This window comes from Plectropomus leopardus, chromosome 2, assembly GCF_008729295.1.
Source record: "Plectropomus leopardus isolate mb chromosome 2, YSFRI_Pleo_2.0, whole genome shotgun sequence".
In the NCBI taxonomy this organism is placed as follows: Eukaryota; Metazoa; Chordata; class Actinopteri; order Perciformes; family Serranidae; genus Plectropomus; species Plectropomus leopardus.
In genome coordinates, this window is record NC_056464.1 from 13,192,581 (window position 1) to 13,210,182 (window position 17,602).

General features: G+C 38.6%; 1 protein-coding gene across 2 annotated transcripts in view; it reads left to right on the top strand.

Annotated features, from left to right (window-relative positions):
* LOC121954162 (MICOS complex subunit mic25a-like) overlaps window positions 1-17,602 on the top strand; it is a 63,183-nt gene that overhangs the window by 31,151 nt on the left and 14,430 nt on the right. For both annotated transcript variants that reach the window (XM_042501520.1, XM_042501514.1), the window contains exons 6-7: window positions 506-576; window positions 13,950-14,085. In XM_042501520.1, coding sequence (XP_042357454.1) covers window positions 506-576; window positions 13,950-14,085 — 207 coding nt within the window. The remainder of the gene's footprint in view (window positions 1-505; window positions 577-13,949; window positions 14,086-17,602) is intronic.

Here is a 17,602-nt window from a genome sequence, read left to right on the forward strand (position 1 = left end):
AGACGTTAGCATGTAGCAATATGAGGAAATGTAAAGTATTTGTAATGTTAACACTTGCAGAAACATGCCAGGAGTGGATAACCATATAAAGAAATCCATCTCAAGCTGACTTCACCTTGTCTTGAAAGTAGAAAAAAAGTTTGAAACAGTGTATTCAGAACAGGTTTTTGATCACAGGGATTACTTTTACTTGTATTTACCTCATTATTTGAAATTTAAGCCACATATGCACACACAACACAGTAACATTTTATATGACAGAAAATAAGGAAAGGAGTAATTAGTACCCATTAAATTCTAATTCATGCGACTCGATTTGAGAACTTAGTCAGTCTTGTTTTTCCTGTTTTGAAATAACGTAATGTTCTTAAAGCCATCATTAGAAGCAGCATATGCCTGAGCCGTCTGCCAGGTGTTCACAATGTAAAGGGAAACTCCTTCAGAGCTGCAAAATACGACTGAATCGTTCTCAACTTTCTTTCTCTCTTTGTCTCTCTGCCTCCAGAACCTTGACAACTACAAGCAGGCAGCTGAACAGTACAACGAGGCAGCTACTAAAGCTGAGGCCCACATCAGGTAAATACTGTGAATTACTTTGCAACACCATTTTCAGTGGAATGAACCATTCAGTATTCTCATTACATCGTTGCTCCTTACTGCCTCAGTATTGTTATATTTTTACGAGCCTATCATAGGCTAATGCAGTGTGCTGAATGCACCTGTAAATAATCTATTAGTTGAGGGTGGGATTTTTATCTTTCTCTGGGCTAACCCTGCATATCAAAATTTAAGGCAGACATCATATGCAGAGTTAAAAAAAAAAGAGAGAGAGCTCTGACTACTGGGCTGTCCGCACAGCAGTTGTCAGAGAGCAGATGTGGGCAGAGACCTGTGTGAAGAGTGTGAAGGCTGGTTGAATGTTAGTATGATGTAAATGTGAATCGCACGCCTCCTGTCTCTGCCTGACAGTCTAAAAATTAATTTCCACACATGCAGAAGTGATAATTTACTATTATCACTTCTCATCTCCCATATAATAGTATTGTGACAAATGATTGTATTTACATATCAGGGCTCTCCATTTACACAAATATTGAGTTAAATATTTCTGACATCTGTCGCAGCTCAGTGTATAAATACCTGAGAATATCTTTTTAAAAGGGATGGTTTAGATTATTTGAAGTGGGGTTGTATGAGGTACTTGTAAGGTATTTGTACTTGTACGAGAAGCAGGCAGGTGTAAGCGATATGCTATTTTGGACAGGAGCAGCAGAAAAAACTGTATTTTAGCCACCTAAAAAAATCAGTATCAGTGTATGCTGTATGTAAAATATTTTCACCACTTTCCCATCAGGCAGCTCGTTCTGACGAGGAACTGAAGCAGCCATCCATGCAGTCTTCAAAGCCACCAGACTCCTTTGAGAAAAACAGTAATTTTACCTTGCTCGTCTATTGCCTCCTTTGATAGTTAAGTCGATTTGTGTTATTGTGTGACTTTGGCGTTTAAAAATGTTAGTGCAGATTCATTTAAGACACAATAACATAAACTAATCAATCACGGCAGTGGAAACTTCCATGTTCTGCAAGGTAAAATTATTTTTTTTTTCTCTAAGGAGGCTGGTGTCTTTGAAGAGAGCAAAATAATGTTTTCAGTTTCCTGTCAGAGGTCTCTCTGTGTCAATGTTCAGCTGTGACAGTATTCCCAATATAGCGTTAACTTAAACTGATATTGATTTTTTTAGGTGAGACTTTTTCAAGGTGGCAACAATACATTTTGCTGCTGTCCCCGTCCCCAGCAGTACATTGCTTAGCTTCCATGGTGGCACACCTGCCTGTCGCTCCAAACTGGTGCCATGGCACCTGACATCTACTGTTTGTAATAAACTTTCTATACCTATCTATAAGCTCCCCATACAACCTCATTTCAATAAGTCCAAACTATCCCTTTGAACTTAAGATTTTGATAAACTAAAACAGGTATTTAAAACAGTGTGATAACCATGGTTTTAAGTTTAATTATGTCATTTGGGCATGCATTTTATAACAAAACAATATCTGGAAAATGCTGCAATAATTATGAGGCAGTTCTTTTGTCTGTTAGGTGGCCTTTCAAAGTATGTTAATTGTCCACTAAGTGCATGTTTAACACATGAATGGAGCTATAATAGCCTAATGTATAATGCACATGAATCATTAACAGGTGCTGCTTATTTTGTCTTTATTTGTTATTTCTGTTAAGACTACTTTCTTTCTCTTTTCTTGCTTTATTTGCAAATTAGACGTGGAAAAGAAAATGGTGAAATATATGATTATCACCAACTTGTTTTTATTCCATTGCATTATCTACTCGGAGAGACAACTTGAAGTGTGTGAATCTTTTTAGCTTGTATGTTGTATGCATTCTTGTTTGTGAATGGGCGCTACATTTCATGTATACATTTTTACAAAAATACATTCTTGTGGCATATTGGCACTCATCTGTTGTCCATCATCTGTATGAGAATTTTTACATTAACATCCTCGCTTAAAAAAAAGAAAAATTATTATTTTTTTAAAAATACAGTGGGTTAGAATTAGGGGTTAGCATGCACCTCAGTTTTATCATTTACCATTATATAATCATTTGTCTTGAAGCCACTACTAGTCTAATTATCCCAGCAATAAATGATGAACAACTTGGCTCCATTCTGCTTGTAGGAAAACAGAAACAGCAGGATTTCACAAGAAGCAGGGGTTCTCCTCTGAAATGGCAGAGCTCAGACCTCACCTCCTGTCAAAAAGCATGTCAGATTCATTCAACACTGAACCGCCGCCTCACTGCCAGAGCATGTGGGTCTTGCCAATTTACGCCCCACTGTAACACCCATTCTTACCCCCTTTTGGAAATACAGAGAGAGCCCTGTGAATCCAATTTAGTCAGAAAGCCATTCATTTTCCCTTTTCCCACTTGCATGGCAATGATTATCGCAAAACTGATGAAAGACGGCTAATTAATTCAGATCTCTTTTTTTCATCCGCTTTTCTCATGCACTCATTCCTCACCTTTTAGTTGGCAGTAACACATGAATCCTTTTTGTTTTTAACCTAGACCCTATGTCTTACTATTCACCATTAAAACCTAAAATTAAGTTAAAATGAAACAAAACCTTTAAAATTAAAATATACATTAGGAGCCAGCTGTTTGTTTGCTGTCAGCTGAGTTAGTCTCATGAGATGCAGAGGGAACACAATAAACAGAACTGAAAAATCTCCCTACTGAACATTCATAATTTCATATTGGACACATTAGTAAGTTTTTGCAATAAGAATTTAATAGCAAAATGATAAATTCTAATAGATAAAATAAGTTGTTATTTTCTTTATCCATTTTCTTACAGTGTGAACTATATATATATAAGCCATATAGTTAATTAGTCTGAGACTTTTCATTGGATAATGAAGGTAGAGTCAATTTCAAGTCATTAAAGTGTTTGTTGATGTTGTAGTGACACAGAGGCGTAACTGAATTCTCTGCAAACTTTATGCAATATCATTAATATCCAAATTTATCTGCCTTTTCCTTTTAAGGTGGGAAATGAAAGAAAGTCAGTTTACAACTTTACAGCATTAGTTTGTTACTCTGAGTGCAAGTTAAGGTGCTGTACCATGAAAAAAACATCTTTCTGTCCAAAGACTTTAGTTGGTGTCATACCTCTCTCTATTATTTAAAATGGTCAAAAATATGGATATCTAAAAGTAACTGCATGAATCTCATTTTTAAGTCAGTAGTGTAGTGTAGTGGCAGGCAGTCTTTCCTGGAAACAGCAGGAGGAAAAAAGAGATGCTTGGTCTTTTTGCTAGCTGTGCACTGTATGATGGGCAGTGACCTCATCCACCACACTGCCATCCTCTTGCACCTGCTCCATTGAATTTAACAGCATACAATTCAAGTCCAAAATTTTGTCCTAATGATTACATTAGCAGGGATTTGCTATTGTCCATCGCTGCATGGAAGAGGTTAGAAGATCAGTTCTGCATGAGTTTGCCGAAAGACTATTTTGTCCTGCCACAATGTGTTGCTCATTATTTTATTTTATTTTTTCAGTGTGCGCGCACACAAACTTTCACTCCCCTTTTCCCTTTTCTATCTCTGCCACACATACAGGCACACTTTGTATTCAGGCAGCCACGTGCTCGTCATGTTCTGTCAGCATTTGGGCAACGTTTCATTGTTCCGTGGTCACGCTGTCATTTCACACTACACTGACCACCCAGTAATTATTCTATTTACCCACTGCTGAAGGGAGGGGGGTCGTGGGGGCTGCAGCACAGTCCAACATGTTATGTAGCTACAGTATCTTTTTCCTCCGTCTTTGTCTCTGGCTCCTGTTTTGCCCATGAATTTCCCTCTTATTGTGTCATTTTCCTAATTCTGCTTGTTATTTCGCTGCCCATGGTTGTAACTATGTCACCTTTATGCATTTTAGTCAGGTTTTTTTTTTAGAATTTATATCTGCCTATGTCTCTGTGATTTTATTGGGTATGACAGAGAAGAAGAGGTAGAGTCTTCCTCTGGATAGTTTTGATTGTATTGGCTAGACTGTTGCACCTGACCAGAATAGGTAAACAAACAGTATATCATTTCTACCAATATTGGTCTGTCTAAAAGATGGACTTTGATGACATTTTGAAGTAGTGTTGGATCATGGGTGTGTTGTTATCTTCATTGTTTAACAACCATACAGAAACATTTCTATAGCTATGCTAACAAATATCATCGCAGCTTAAAATCTAGCAGAGATGACTTACACAGAAATCATGTTCAGTGATTAAAGTCATCTCATGAAATAGTTGCAAAAAGTGCTAACTTATCACGAGCGTTAGATGAGCCGACTACCCGTCCACTGTACAGCTACTGTAGCTGCTAGATGGCAAATTCAATTGTTGGGAAGCCCAGCGCCTTTAACCATAGTTGGCTTTGGTGGTGTCTATTTTTTCATATCATCACAGCTTCATGGAATTTCACCGTAGTATACAGTTTATGATGGTATCAGTGTGCAGCACGAACACACACACTCAAATAAATGCACACCTCCTCCTGCCCAGGTAGTGCTGACCAGCGACTTCACTACGCTTAGCGGGCTCTTGTTAGTCGTTTGGTTAGTCAGCATTTCTGGTTTGTTGCATTTGTCTCCGGGTTAGGTGTGAAGATAAAATATTCCTTGCCGTCTCTCTCTTGTTGTTAGCATGAAGCGGGTCGTTTTTTACAGGCTGGGTACTGTCTTGTTTTCCTCACCACTCACAGTCAGCTTAGCTGCCTGTTGCACCACACTGACCTCCGTTGGCATGAGAATTACACAGCATGCAAAACATCCTTATTACAGCCTCTCCAATGCGATATTATTAAAAAGATGAGGGTCTGTATTTTTGGGGGTATCAAAATCATACGTCAGGATTTCTTAATACCCTAATATACTGTAATACTGTGGTACCGCCCAAAGAAGTCCCTAGATAGCACTAACTAACTAACTGAGTGAGGCAGCAGTCAACCAGCGGCTCCTATGTTCTGCGAAGTATAATTACAGTTTCTGTTTAAGAAGTCTGTTGGTTCTTGGGTAAAGAGGATAGGACACCATTGACAGGTGATTCAATTAAATGTTAATGTTAAATTCAATTTCTTGAATGAAATTACAGATTTCGTTGGGTTTGAACATTGTAGAAACGTATGAATTTATTTGGGATAATGTAAGGTATGTTACATAGGTCTAGTTGTGTTTTGACATTTTAATGAGGAAATGAATCAAATTGCTAAAATGAAAGGAGTAGAAGACTTTCAGCCCCCTCAATGCTCCTGTAACTGTGGAGAGACAAATTAAGAGTGATTTGCTGAAAAAAGAAATACATGCATTTTAAGAAGAGAAGCAGTCGATATTTTTTGAAGTTCAGACTCAACCATAGCACATTATTCAGTGGTGGAGAAGTTGATTTGAGTTTTCAGAACTGACGGAAGATGTTGGTTGATGGCTTTTCTGCATGGAGTGGTTAAGGTCAAGTGGAGGAAGAAGATGTGACTGAGTAACACTGACCAAAGGCAGTTTTGGAAAAGAAGGGTTAGCTGTGGCATCATGCTGGAAACCTTCTGATGTGCAAGACTCAACAATATAAGTACAAAGGTGCAGATCGTTTTATGGGCTATTTACCAGCACCAGGGTTTCAAATTTGATAAAAGTGGTGAGCTGGTGGAGGAAGTAATCCGATATGGTGAAACAGAAATTAGGTACAAAGCTGTTGCTTATTTATAAGCGATGCCACCATTACAGGTCCCTTTAAGTCTTTTTCATTTGTTTTTTGGCAGTCATTGTAGTCCCACTTTGGCTGCTATTTCTGAGCTGTGATTTCAGAACCAGCCCCACATAGTTTGAGTGCAGAAGTTTAAGCTAAAAGCTGGCTCTCACACCTGAGGAGGGCACTTTGTTGATTGCAGGGCAACAAGATGGAAGCCTCCGGGGTTATGGCCTCTCTTTTCCTACAGTGGACAGGTCACACTCTCTGAAACATTATCCTCATGTGGGGACATAGTGAGTGGTGAAATGTTATCTAGTGCCACTTGGCTTGCCTCCCTATATAGGGCATTTTAGAGAAGTTCATCCATTAGCCTTGCCTTAGGGTATCAGGCTACCCATATTCCATAAAAATACCTCACCTAAGAGACCCACAACATTGCAGCTTAGCTTACTTTAAGATCTAAAAATCCATTAATCCTCTTAAAAAAAACCTTGTTACCCTCAAAGTGTTAGCAAAGACAGAACATAAATGAACCTTAGGTGGATGTCTGTGTGAGGATTCACCATGAAGTAACTGCTGACAGTTTGTGGTTAAAAGCCTTCTTTCATGTGGGTTTGTTATATCTACTTTATTCCGTATGTGTGTCTATTCTTGTGTGTATGTGGGTAGCGTGTCCAATTAGTGAAACAGACAGGTAGCTAACTGTAAGGATCTCTGTGCCCCACAAGGTAGTAGACTGCTAGTCATTACTAGAGACAAGACCTGTCTGCGCTCTGGTCCAACAAAAATTTACCATTAAGACAGAAAGCTGCAGTTACTTAGACACTCTGCCTCTGTTACTGCCCCAGTGTGCTTCTCTTTGACTGCCTCTATACAGAGTCTATATATAAAGTAACACACACACACAAACGCAACGGCTCAAGAATAACAGACAGGTTAGATTTGGTCTGTGCAGTTACAGTTGATATGGGGGAGGATGAACAAATGAAGATTCACATTTTTTATTTTCACTGCTGCATTAAACAACAGATTTTCATTTTCATAACTTTATCAAACATCACCATTGTTATGTTGATGTGAACAGTTGTGTATGCAACAATCAGAAGAACATTTGGCTGCTGTTAGCATACAAACTAGTGGTCTTCACAGGTCCGTTAGGTTTTTAAAAGCCCTTTGTCATGCACATATGCTGGCTTGGCTTGACTCGGTTTGAAGGTGTGTCTTTAAAGGGATGGTTCAGATCTTTTGAGTGGGGTTGTATGAGGTACTTATCCATAGTCAGTGTATTACACACAGTAGATGACAGTCGGCACACTCTTCAGAACAGAGAAGCAGGCAGCTGTACTGTCATGGAGGCTAAGCCATGTACTGCTGTGGGGTCAGCAACAAAATGTATTTTAGCCACCCAAAATCATTACACCTAAAGTGTACACTATATTGAGAATATTTTCATCACATTACTTTGTCCCCAGACAGCAATTTCTGACAGGGAACTGAAGCCGTTACATAGCTCTCTCCATTGCCAAACTCCATTCAGAAAACAAATAGTTGAACATCACTTAGAACAGGAGCTTCTGACCGACAGCTGCCTCGATCAGTTCGTTTGTGTGTGTATTTGACTTTGGCATTTAGTTCGGCTTCACTAAAGTCTCACTATAACACATGTTGAGATGTAATACTTTATAAGCCAGTGTGACATGCCTCACGTCGTATGTAAAACTGTGTCCTCCATGGGAGCCAAAGTAGGGATTCATAGTAGTAAATCATGTGTTCAGGTATTGCATTACTTATTGTGTTGTAATGATTTGAAGGCTACAGTGTGTTTTTTTTTCCAAAAGACAAGTTCTGTAAAGAGAAGAACCTTACAAATTAAATGACACAAAAGTGGAATTGAAATAGTTGATGATAAAAAAAGGCTAGTGATGGATGGTGATAGCAGCGAAACGCTCCAGAGAGCATGTCTCACCCCACATCACCCGCAGCTCGAGTTGAGTCGTCCAACCGCAAGGTCTCCTGATTGAAAAGTTATCAGCGATGAGATGTCACACACAAACACACGTGCACATGCGCCCCCTTATCTTGTTCCCGCATGTCACCTGTTTTAATGAAACACTCTCCTTATCCCCTCCCATCTCTCTCTCCCTATATTTCCACAAAGTGAGTTTGGTGGGGATCAATCAGCCAGGCTAACAGAGTGCGAATTGTTCTTCTATATTCCTATCTCCTCTCAGCACTTCAGCTGTCAGCGTACGAAGATACGGGCGGAGTTCTGTCTGTCTTCAGTTTGTGGCTTGTAGTTGTTTTTGATTGCTATTCCCATTTGAGACATAGACTCTGTAAGTGTTTTGGTGGATTTAATATTAAATTTAGAGAAGTTTTTGGGGTGTTGTCATACAATGAGATTATGATCAAGTGATTATTATGACTACCTTGATAATCATGGTTTCTAAATGACGTCAGTCCTCAGACAGACCTTCGCAGGTTTGACGAACTAAATCTGTAGTTTTGATTTTATGTGATTCTGATAATTTTGCGATTCGATATGTAATGTGGATGTTATCCCTGTGGTGGTATCATAAAAGCTTTACAAAGCCCCTAACAATACAAAATGCATGCTCTGACTGTCATTCCTTTTGATCTCTCTCCAGCCATGATATCTTTGATCCTCTCCTCTCCCCCTCCATGCAGTGTAATATTAAAAACCAAAAGTACAATGCCATGGCTGCAGCTTTAAAAAAACCAAATCATACATTAATAACCGCTCACACACACACACACACACACACAAACACCAACTAAGACACAGAGAGAATAATAAAATGCTACGCCTTTACGATTTTTCCTTTTTTGTCTTATTACTTTATTCCCTAATGTCATGCTTCGCAGTGGCGCAGAACTTGAGCTCTCTTCATGAAAACCACACGCTGCCAAGGTGAGACAAAAAAATAATGAAATACTTTAACAATTTGAGCCTAATCTTTCTCCCCCCACCTCTGCACGTATTTATGCAAACCGTCACAGGCAGAAAGCAATTGGAGTGTTGTTTTTCTTCTTCTCCCCCTGCAAAAGTTAGCTATCAAACTAGCTGGGGCGGCTAATGTTTTTCTAATAAGAGCTCACCTTTAATTTCAGTCAAACGAGGCAGTTGGTGCAGATTAGCAGAGGCAATTTTCTGCTTCAGATTCCATTATTAAAACACTCCTGCTATCAGAAAGTTTCTCTTGTCGAATTGAGAAAAGTTTTTTTTCTTGAGCTTGGATTAATACCTTTGGGCTATTGTTGCTGTTATCTGCTATTCTTAGGGAGTAATTCAGAATGCCGGCCAGCTGTCAGAGTGCTAAGTCAAACATCAGCCAGTCGTATAATTTTAATCATGCGATTGAAACTCTTGGCAATGGATTTTAAACTGACCAACACTTCAGTGCTGTCCTCGTTTTCAGTATAACACAAATTCTTTGTTTTTCTTGGCAGATCCTGTCTTTAATCTCATAATGTCCTTTTTAATTTGAATGAGAGCCATTCAGTCTGAAATCCTGTATCATGTAACATAAGGCTGTTAAGTATTTTAATATTAAGCAAAGCCAGCACCTCAGATGAGTGTATCCAGCTTTCTTTTACATGACTGAAACTCTGTTTGCCTGCTCTTAATAACATCAACAAGTGAATAATATAGACCCTGATACCTTGTCAGTGTCCCAACTGAATGACTGTTGGTCACACATTAAGCAAAAAGCACTACTCTTCAACCGTCATCCTGAGCACAGAGTGGCATGGCACTGCACAAAGTGCAAGAGGCAAAATGCAGATTGTGATGGTTGCCATGGGCTACTGCAAGGGTTATTTGTCATTAAAAGCGTCACTGTCACGTTCTGTTTCTCTCCCTTTCTCTCTCTCAGGTTGCATTCACTTCTCCTTTCATGAATATTCTCTCCGCATGTGATTTATTTAATCCTGTCGCTCCACCCTCCACTGCACACACAGACACACACACACACACAAACTCAGAGTGCACAATACACATACAAGTGCAGAGAAATTTCTTCCACAGTCTTCCGTGTGTACAGTTTATCTCATGCGCACACACACATGCAGTGTATTTACAAAGCACAGTTCAAACACGCACACACAAATTTATTGTGTGTATTTGTCAGTGAAGGTAGGGACAACTGGGCTCATTCATATGTGAAGGATGCATGAGTCTGTAATTGCTTGGAGGAATGGCATGAGGGCAGTTCTGTGTATGTGCATGATTGCGTACGTGAATGTCAGGTGGTCAGCTTCCCAAAATAAATAGGCATGTCCCATCATGTTAAAGGAAGCCATGCATCTCCTTATAAAATGGACCACTAATTCTTTGTCTTTCTCTTTCTGTCTCTTGCTTGTTGTTCATTCGTCTGAACAATACAGTAATGTATACAGACTGAAGAAATGACTGTGTGATAACATCATGAAGTTCATTAGAAAATGAGAAAACTTGACATAATAAATGTCTAAACAAGGTCTTGTCTAGTGTCATACACAGGCAGAGGAGCTGTGTTCAAAGTTCATTATCGTCCTTGGTAGCAGCAGTTGACAAATGAAGCCCAGATCTGAAATAAAAACTTTCATGAATGAGAATTGCTTTTGATGCACAGAAAAAAGGAAATTTGAAACATCTTAAATTATCTACAATTTGACCTATGTCATAGACTTGAAGGTAATATTTACTGTATCCAAATTATAATACTATGCACTACATACTCCTATGTGCACGATTGTTCAACATACTTTTTGTGTGAATAATCATTAGTATGGACTGCATATTTTTGGACAAACTGGGCCGTAATTACTATGTCACTTTCTGAGAGCATCCTTGCCAATTTTAGATGCATAACCAGGGTAACGAGTTCCAACCTCACCTCTATGGACAATATAAAAAAAACAATATTTAGTATATAGTTCGCCTAGCAAAGGGAAATCTTATACTCACACTCACCAACTGAAACAGAGCCGTGTTGTTTGTGTCCATTATGAAGGTTTGGGTCTACTGCATGGCATTGTGGGAAATTTATGCCGGCATAGTATCTATTGTTTGCATACTGTGATACTGTACACAAAGAAGTAGCAATTCATGCAATATTCGTTTCATACAGAAGTTTCAAGCACATTAAAATACTTTTAGTATTTTTAATGTTCTATTCTAATCTTATCTTTCCTGTTCCATTACTGTATATTCTGATTTGTTCTATTACATTTATTTATTTATTTTATGTTTTCTTTTACAGTAATTCTTTTGTGTTCTATTCTCCTCTGTTTTATTCAATTTTGTTCTAGTCTGTTCTGTTTTGTTCCTTGCCGTTATATTATATTAGTTTCTACTTTATTTAATTCTGTTCTACTCTGTTTTGGTTTGGTTTTCTTGTATTTTGTTCCATTTTATTCAATTTTGTTCTGTTATGTTTTGCTCTATTCTTTTGCTATTGGAATGAGTGTGCATATGAGCGGTTGTACAGGATACTGTGAATAATAAATTTTGTGTGTGTGTGTGTGTGTGTGTGTGTGTGTGTGTACATATCCATATCCCAATCCTTCCAGTTACGAGTTCTGTCACAACAGCAGGTAAATTACTACAAGCAACAGAGCACTCAAGGATTACCCTCATGTAGGATTAGCATTCACTACCTGTGTGTGTGTGTGTGTGTGTGTGTGTGTGTGTGTGTGTGTGTTTGCTTGCATGTGTGCATATGATTGTGTGCTTTTGTCTACACACATGTACTGTATGTGTGAGTGAGATAAAAAGAAAAGAGAAAGTTTGACTTTGACTCTTAAGCTGCTTTGTCAATGCATAATTCATCTCTCTCCACAGGCTGCACCTTGAAGCCTTTGAAACTATCTTAGCTCCTCCAACTGCAACTAAAACAAACCATAAACAATCTCCTGTGTTTTTATTTTCCTTTGCTCTTCATAAGATTTAATGATACAAAACAGACATTGTAAGTGCTGCGGTTACTGTGGTTTCAACTAAGCCTTCAAGGATTAATCAATGTTTAGTCATTTGTATGTTTTTTAGTTTATTTTCAATCATTATTATTATATTCCAATTCGGCATAGTTGAAATTAAGGACTTATGGTAGTTAGTCCTGTGATTCTTATTTTAAATTTATTTTCTCAAAGCAACAAAGACTGCCACTGTATCTTGTGCACGTGTGCCAGAGACTGAAGCTGTAGATTTATACTCAAGATAATGTTTTCTTGAGTACAGCTTATTTTACAGCTTTATATTGCTTTGTCTAAAAACTAGAGGAAGGTTTCATGGCTGTTTGTCACCTGTCAAACGATGTTGCTGACTCTGTTCATTGCCCTGTTGCATTCCTAGTAAGGCCATCTCTAATATCAGCGTGAAGTTTGTCAGTATAACATAATCATAATAGATGTGAATAATTGTCTAACCTATGACAAAAGAAATTCTTATTACAGTTGCCTACAGTTATAGTTACTGTATAAATGTATGTTTTGAGCTTTTAAGCTCATAGAATTATAGAATTAAGGATTTATATCTCTCTGTTAAAGATGTTCAATTCTTCCATGTTTTATTTCAGTGAAAAGGTTGAATATGTTCTATAAATAGGAAGATAAAACATAAAACTGATTGAAAATCTTTTTTTGTGGATTTATTTATTTCAGTGTCAGTGCTTATGTTATTTTACAATCAAGAGCAAGGGGAAATAGAGCTCAATACCTATACCAATAACAATAAATCAACAATGCATAATACCAATCAACTAGGAATGTTTTTGATAATACTGAGCAACTGGTGCAGCACCACTGGCAATACCTGGTACAAGACAATCCCTTTACAGGCTAAGAGCCTCTTTACATCTGATATAACCATTTTTCTTGGATGATCAGATAACAAGTGGACTATGTCAGTCTCCTCACTTCTGGTATTAAAATGCATCTTCACATGCCTCTAAAGAGACCACTTTTGATCAAATCTTTCTTCCCTGCTTTCTATGCAAATAAAGACATACATCATCTATGTTGCAAAGACCAAATGCATTTTTGGAAAGTTTGTTGTGCTCTACGCACCCTTTACTGCCAAATTAATAGTTCCCCCGCCACTAGCAGATTACTACTGAGGAAGTGTGAGCTCCACACCAGGTACAGTTGGTTACTTACCCAATGGTAATTAACGGATTTCAAGCTGTTTCAGTGTCAGTATGAGTTTGTTGGGGCAGGTTTAACAGCTGCTGCTGTGTCACCTCTTTCTAACCAAGCAGATGTTTAACTGATTGCTTCTACAGTGCTGTGTAATGACAGCAACAGAAAGTTTGCCTATCTGGGGGAAGATGGATACACAAGAGAGTAGACTGAGTAAATGGTCCTTCAATGTGGACATATTTAGCATACACTTTGCTGAGAGAATGTGGCCATAAGCAGCCCAGACCACCTTTACATGTGGTCTGATTGACTGGACCTCAAGACACACTGAGGATGCATAGGATGCATTTAAAACTGTATCCGATCTCCAAAGGCGCATTTCATTAATACAAAGTTAAAACTGACAATCAAATGAACTTTAAAAAAATGCACAATTATACATCTCCAAGAGGTTGGAGCATTCATAGTAAATGAAGACATTCTCAGTACACAGTGCCGTGCCATAATCATACTGACCCTCCTCTCTACCCTCTGTTTATGTGTAGACCTCGACAGACTGCATCTGTGTGCAGTGAGCTGCAGGCCAAGGTGCTCCAGTGCTACAGAGAAAATCCACAGCAGACCCTGCACTGCTCCAGCCTGGCCAAACAGTACATGACCTGTGTCCAGCAAGCCAAGAAGGTAGGCGAGGGCTCTACACTACAAGTCAGTGTGATGAGATGAAAGAATGAAGAAAATAGTGTTTTTTTTCAACTGCTGTTTTTTGTGGGGGTGTGTTGCTCTGTTGTAATGTGTAAATATGTGTGTGGCAGGTAACTTCACACGTCTCTACTTTCAATTTCCCACTCCCATTGTTTTGTTTTTGCCGTTATCACTACTTGCTCACTCCCCTTGAGTAACACACATGGCCACAGTACTTAAAGTGGCTCTCTTTTCTGTAAAGATGTTTTTTTTTTAATTAGCTCACTTTTTTTTTTAAAGAAGACAGAAGGATAGCAGTTAATTAGTGAGACCTGGAAGGAGCTTGACAGTCACACTGACAGAGGAACAAAAAGGTGAGGAGACAAATAATCCTTTCAGTGCTCCTTATACTGAATCAGTTAACTTCTTAGAATTGTAATCTGCATGTTGGGTTACTTTGACACTTCAAATAGGAAGCTAAATCAATGAGACATGCTTATTGAGCGGATTTATAAGTCACCAGGCGTGTACTGTGTTTTGGAACTTTCTGATAGGAAGATTACACCGTTATTAGTGTATTAAAATCAGTTGTGGCATTCAGCTCTTTGAAATGCATTCTGCTTTCTGCTGATACTTTCGCAAATAGTGTTCAGACCCTATGCTTATCTACAAAGTGCTTATTTTACCCAATTTCTCCATCAAAAAAACAATAATGAATGGGGCAATTTGCACATATTATCGTGACAAAACGCACTGATATGGCTCCAAAGTAGATAAAAGGCACAAAACAACAATTGGTGAATTTGGCAGTTTAAACGGTTGATAAAAGCAAGGCAAAGGCTCACAATAAAAGCAATCAGTCTTTTTAAACTGGTTCAAAAGATCCATTTGCCAGTGGGATGGTGTTCTTTGCAGGGGAAAAAATATAAAATCTGTGTATATGTGTTTGTACGTGGGTCAGTTTTTTGTGAGCATGTGTTTTATAAACTCAGATTGTGAGTGCAGACTAAAGGCAAGCTGTTTTTCCCCTTTTTTGAGGCACTTGTTTAATACAGATTCAATCAGCAATATCCTTGAGAGAATGAGTGTGAATACGAGCCAGAAAAGGAAAGTGCAAGGAAACAAGAGACTGAAAGAAAGAGTAAAAGGGCAAATGAATGAAAAAGAAAGCTTCAGTCTGTTTTGAACGTGTCAACAGTACAGCCATCCCTCTGTAAGTGAAAGTATTGTGGGCTATAAACTGGAGCAGCCTCAGATGCTGCACTGTCTTCTGAATAGAAATTTAAAGTCCTTAACTTTTACACTGGCAGAAGATGGTGGATTTGACTGGCATTGATAAATGGGATGTAGTCCTTTTCAGACGGTGGTTTAGAGGCCAAAAATGACTGTGCTCTATGGTAGACTTTTATCTTTTCTTTGCGGCACAGCAGGCCAAATTGTTGAATGGCTCTTAGCTACACTTATGTTAAAAATCCTCGAGTTTTGTCCACTTGAAAGTCATATGGTCCTGCCTTTTTAAAATTCCACATGGTTGCTGTCTGGCTTTGGAAAAAACAATCTTGATCCAAAACATTTTTATCGCAGACATCTTCTCTGTCTAACCTTTCTTTATTGAGATAATCTAACAGATGAAATCTTGGCTCTTCAGGAGTGACCTGCGGTATTCTTTTGAGGATGGTTGGATTTTCAGGTTGACCTTTAAGACTTCTGAAGAGCGTATATCCCAAGCTCAAACTTAAAAAGGCATATAAATGTTCCTTGATTTAAGATAGGTGTGTTAACGTGAAAGACCTCACATTTGAGTGTCCTATTAAACTATCTACATCCAATATACATCCTACATTATAACCTTTACGTCTTTATTTCTCTCTTTATTCACCCATATTGAGTATTATCTGCTCGTCCTTGGATCTTTAATGCTGCTGTCACTGTTGATCCATCTCTTCTTTGCCAGTTCACATCCTCCATTTGTACCTCCTTCTATATTAACGCCTCTTTCACTGCCCTTCACTGCACACTTTGTCACATTAGCCACTGCATTAGCTCTGAGCTGCACTGCTCTCTGTGGAGCTCTGTTAGGTCATAGGTAGGTTCAGCTAAACTGTCAGGTGCTATCCCTCGCATGTTTATTTGCTTGCACAGTCACACAGCCTGGTGTGAGACATGCTGTTGCCATTTTTGAACACACACATTTCTAAAAAGACCTGTTGAGGGGCCAAATCATTCATACATGTTCATACAAGCAGCAAAGCGCTTTAAAAAAAAAAAAAAAAAAATAAATGGTAAAAGGAAGTCAGCAATTCAACTGTTCTGTTGTAGTTTTAGAGCTGAGCCCTCTCTCCCAATGGTTCTATCAGGCCTTACTTTTAAGTCTCTTGTTGCTATTATTATTTGCATTTTATACTCATCCCATCTATACATCAGTGGCATGAATGGGACGGGTCACGAACAGTGCAACGAGAGTAGGCAGATGTGGTCAGTGAAAGTAGCTGGGAGTGATGAATCCACTGAGAAAAAGAAGATAGAGACAAGAGTCTTGATCTGGTCCAGAGATTTCAAAGTATTGGGCGCGTGTGATTCAAAGGGGGGTGCAGAGGGAAAGATGTGTGGGAAAGGTAGTGTGGTGAAAGGGACGGGTGCATGCTGGTGTCCTGAAAACAATGTCAAGATACTGTAGTTATGGTGGTTTGACTCACTTATCAACATGGTCAGCAGTTACAGCAGCAGTGGCTGCGACACAGCACATTTATGCTATATGGTATTTTAAAACCATTTAACGCCTCAGACTATGGCGATTTGCATCAAAAAACGTGAAATCTGAACACATATACACAATGAACATAATACATTTTTCTCTTGATATTCTCTTGGATGGCCATTCACGGATAAACACCCATACATCTGCTTTGAAGTCAGAAAAAAAGGCGCTAAATATAGCTCTGGAACTTGCCTGAGAATCATCATAATTTTAAGTGGTCTTGGGTATCAAAGTGATCTATGTATACAGATTTTTGCATGTGTATGAAAAATCTGTAGGTAACAGTACAAGATTTAGGTTTTTGGAAACGTTCTGGTGTCTGTTTCTTCTCCATTTGTAGTCTGCATTGACCATCAAGTTTAAGCAGCAGTCTGTGTGGAGAGCTGGAACACAATGGCTGAAATGCAATGTGTCAGCTGTCATCTGATGACTATCTAGTCTGGTGTTAGCTTTTTTGAAATTTTATCCTCATTCTTATGAAGATATCTGTATATAGAGATTGGCTGAAATGACCAGGAATGAAAGAGGAAGTCCTGGCCCGAATATCTAACTGCTAATAGTTATTAGAGGAACTGCTAATAGTTATTTTGGGATACTTTTAATGGTGTTGGTTATGTAACTCAGTTTAGAGCAGTCATCTCAGAGCCCACGGAGTCTCTTGATCTAGTCAGATGTTGCAGTCTGAAATCTCAGTGACATACATATAAAACATATTTTCTGAAATAGTTGAAACAATTACTTTTCAATACCTCTGTCCGT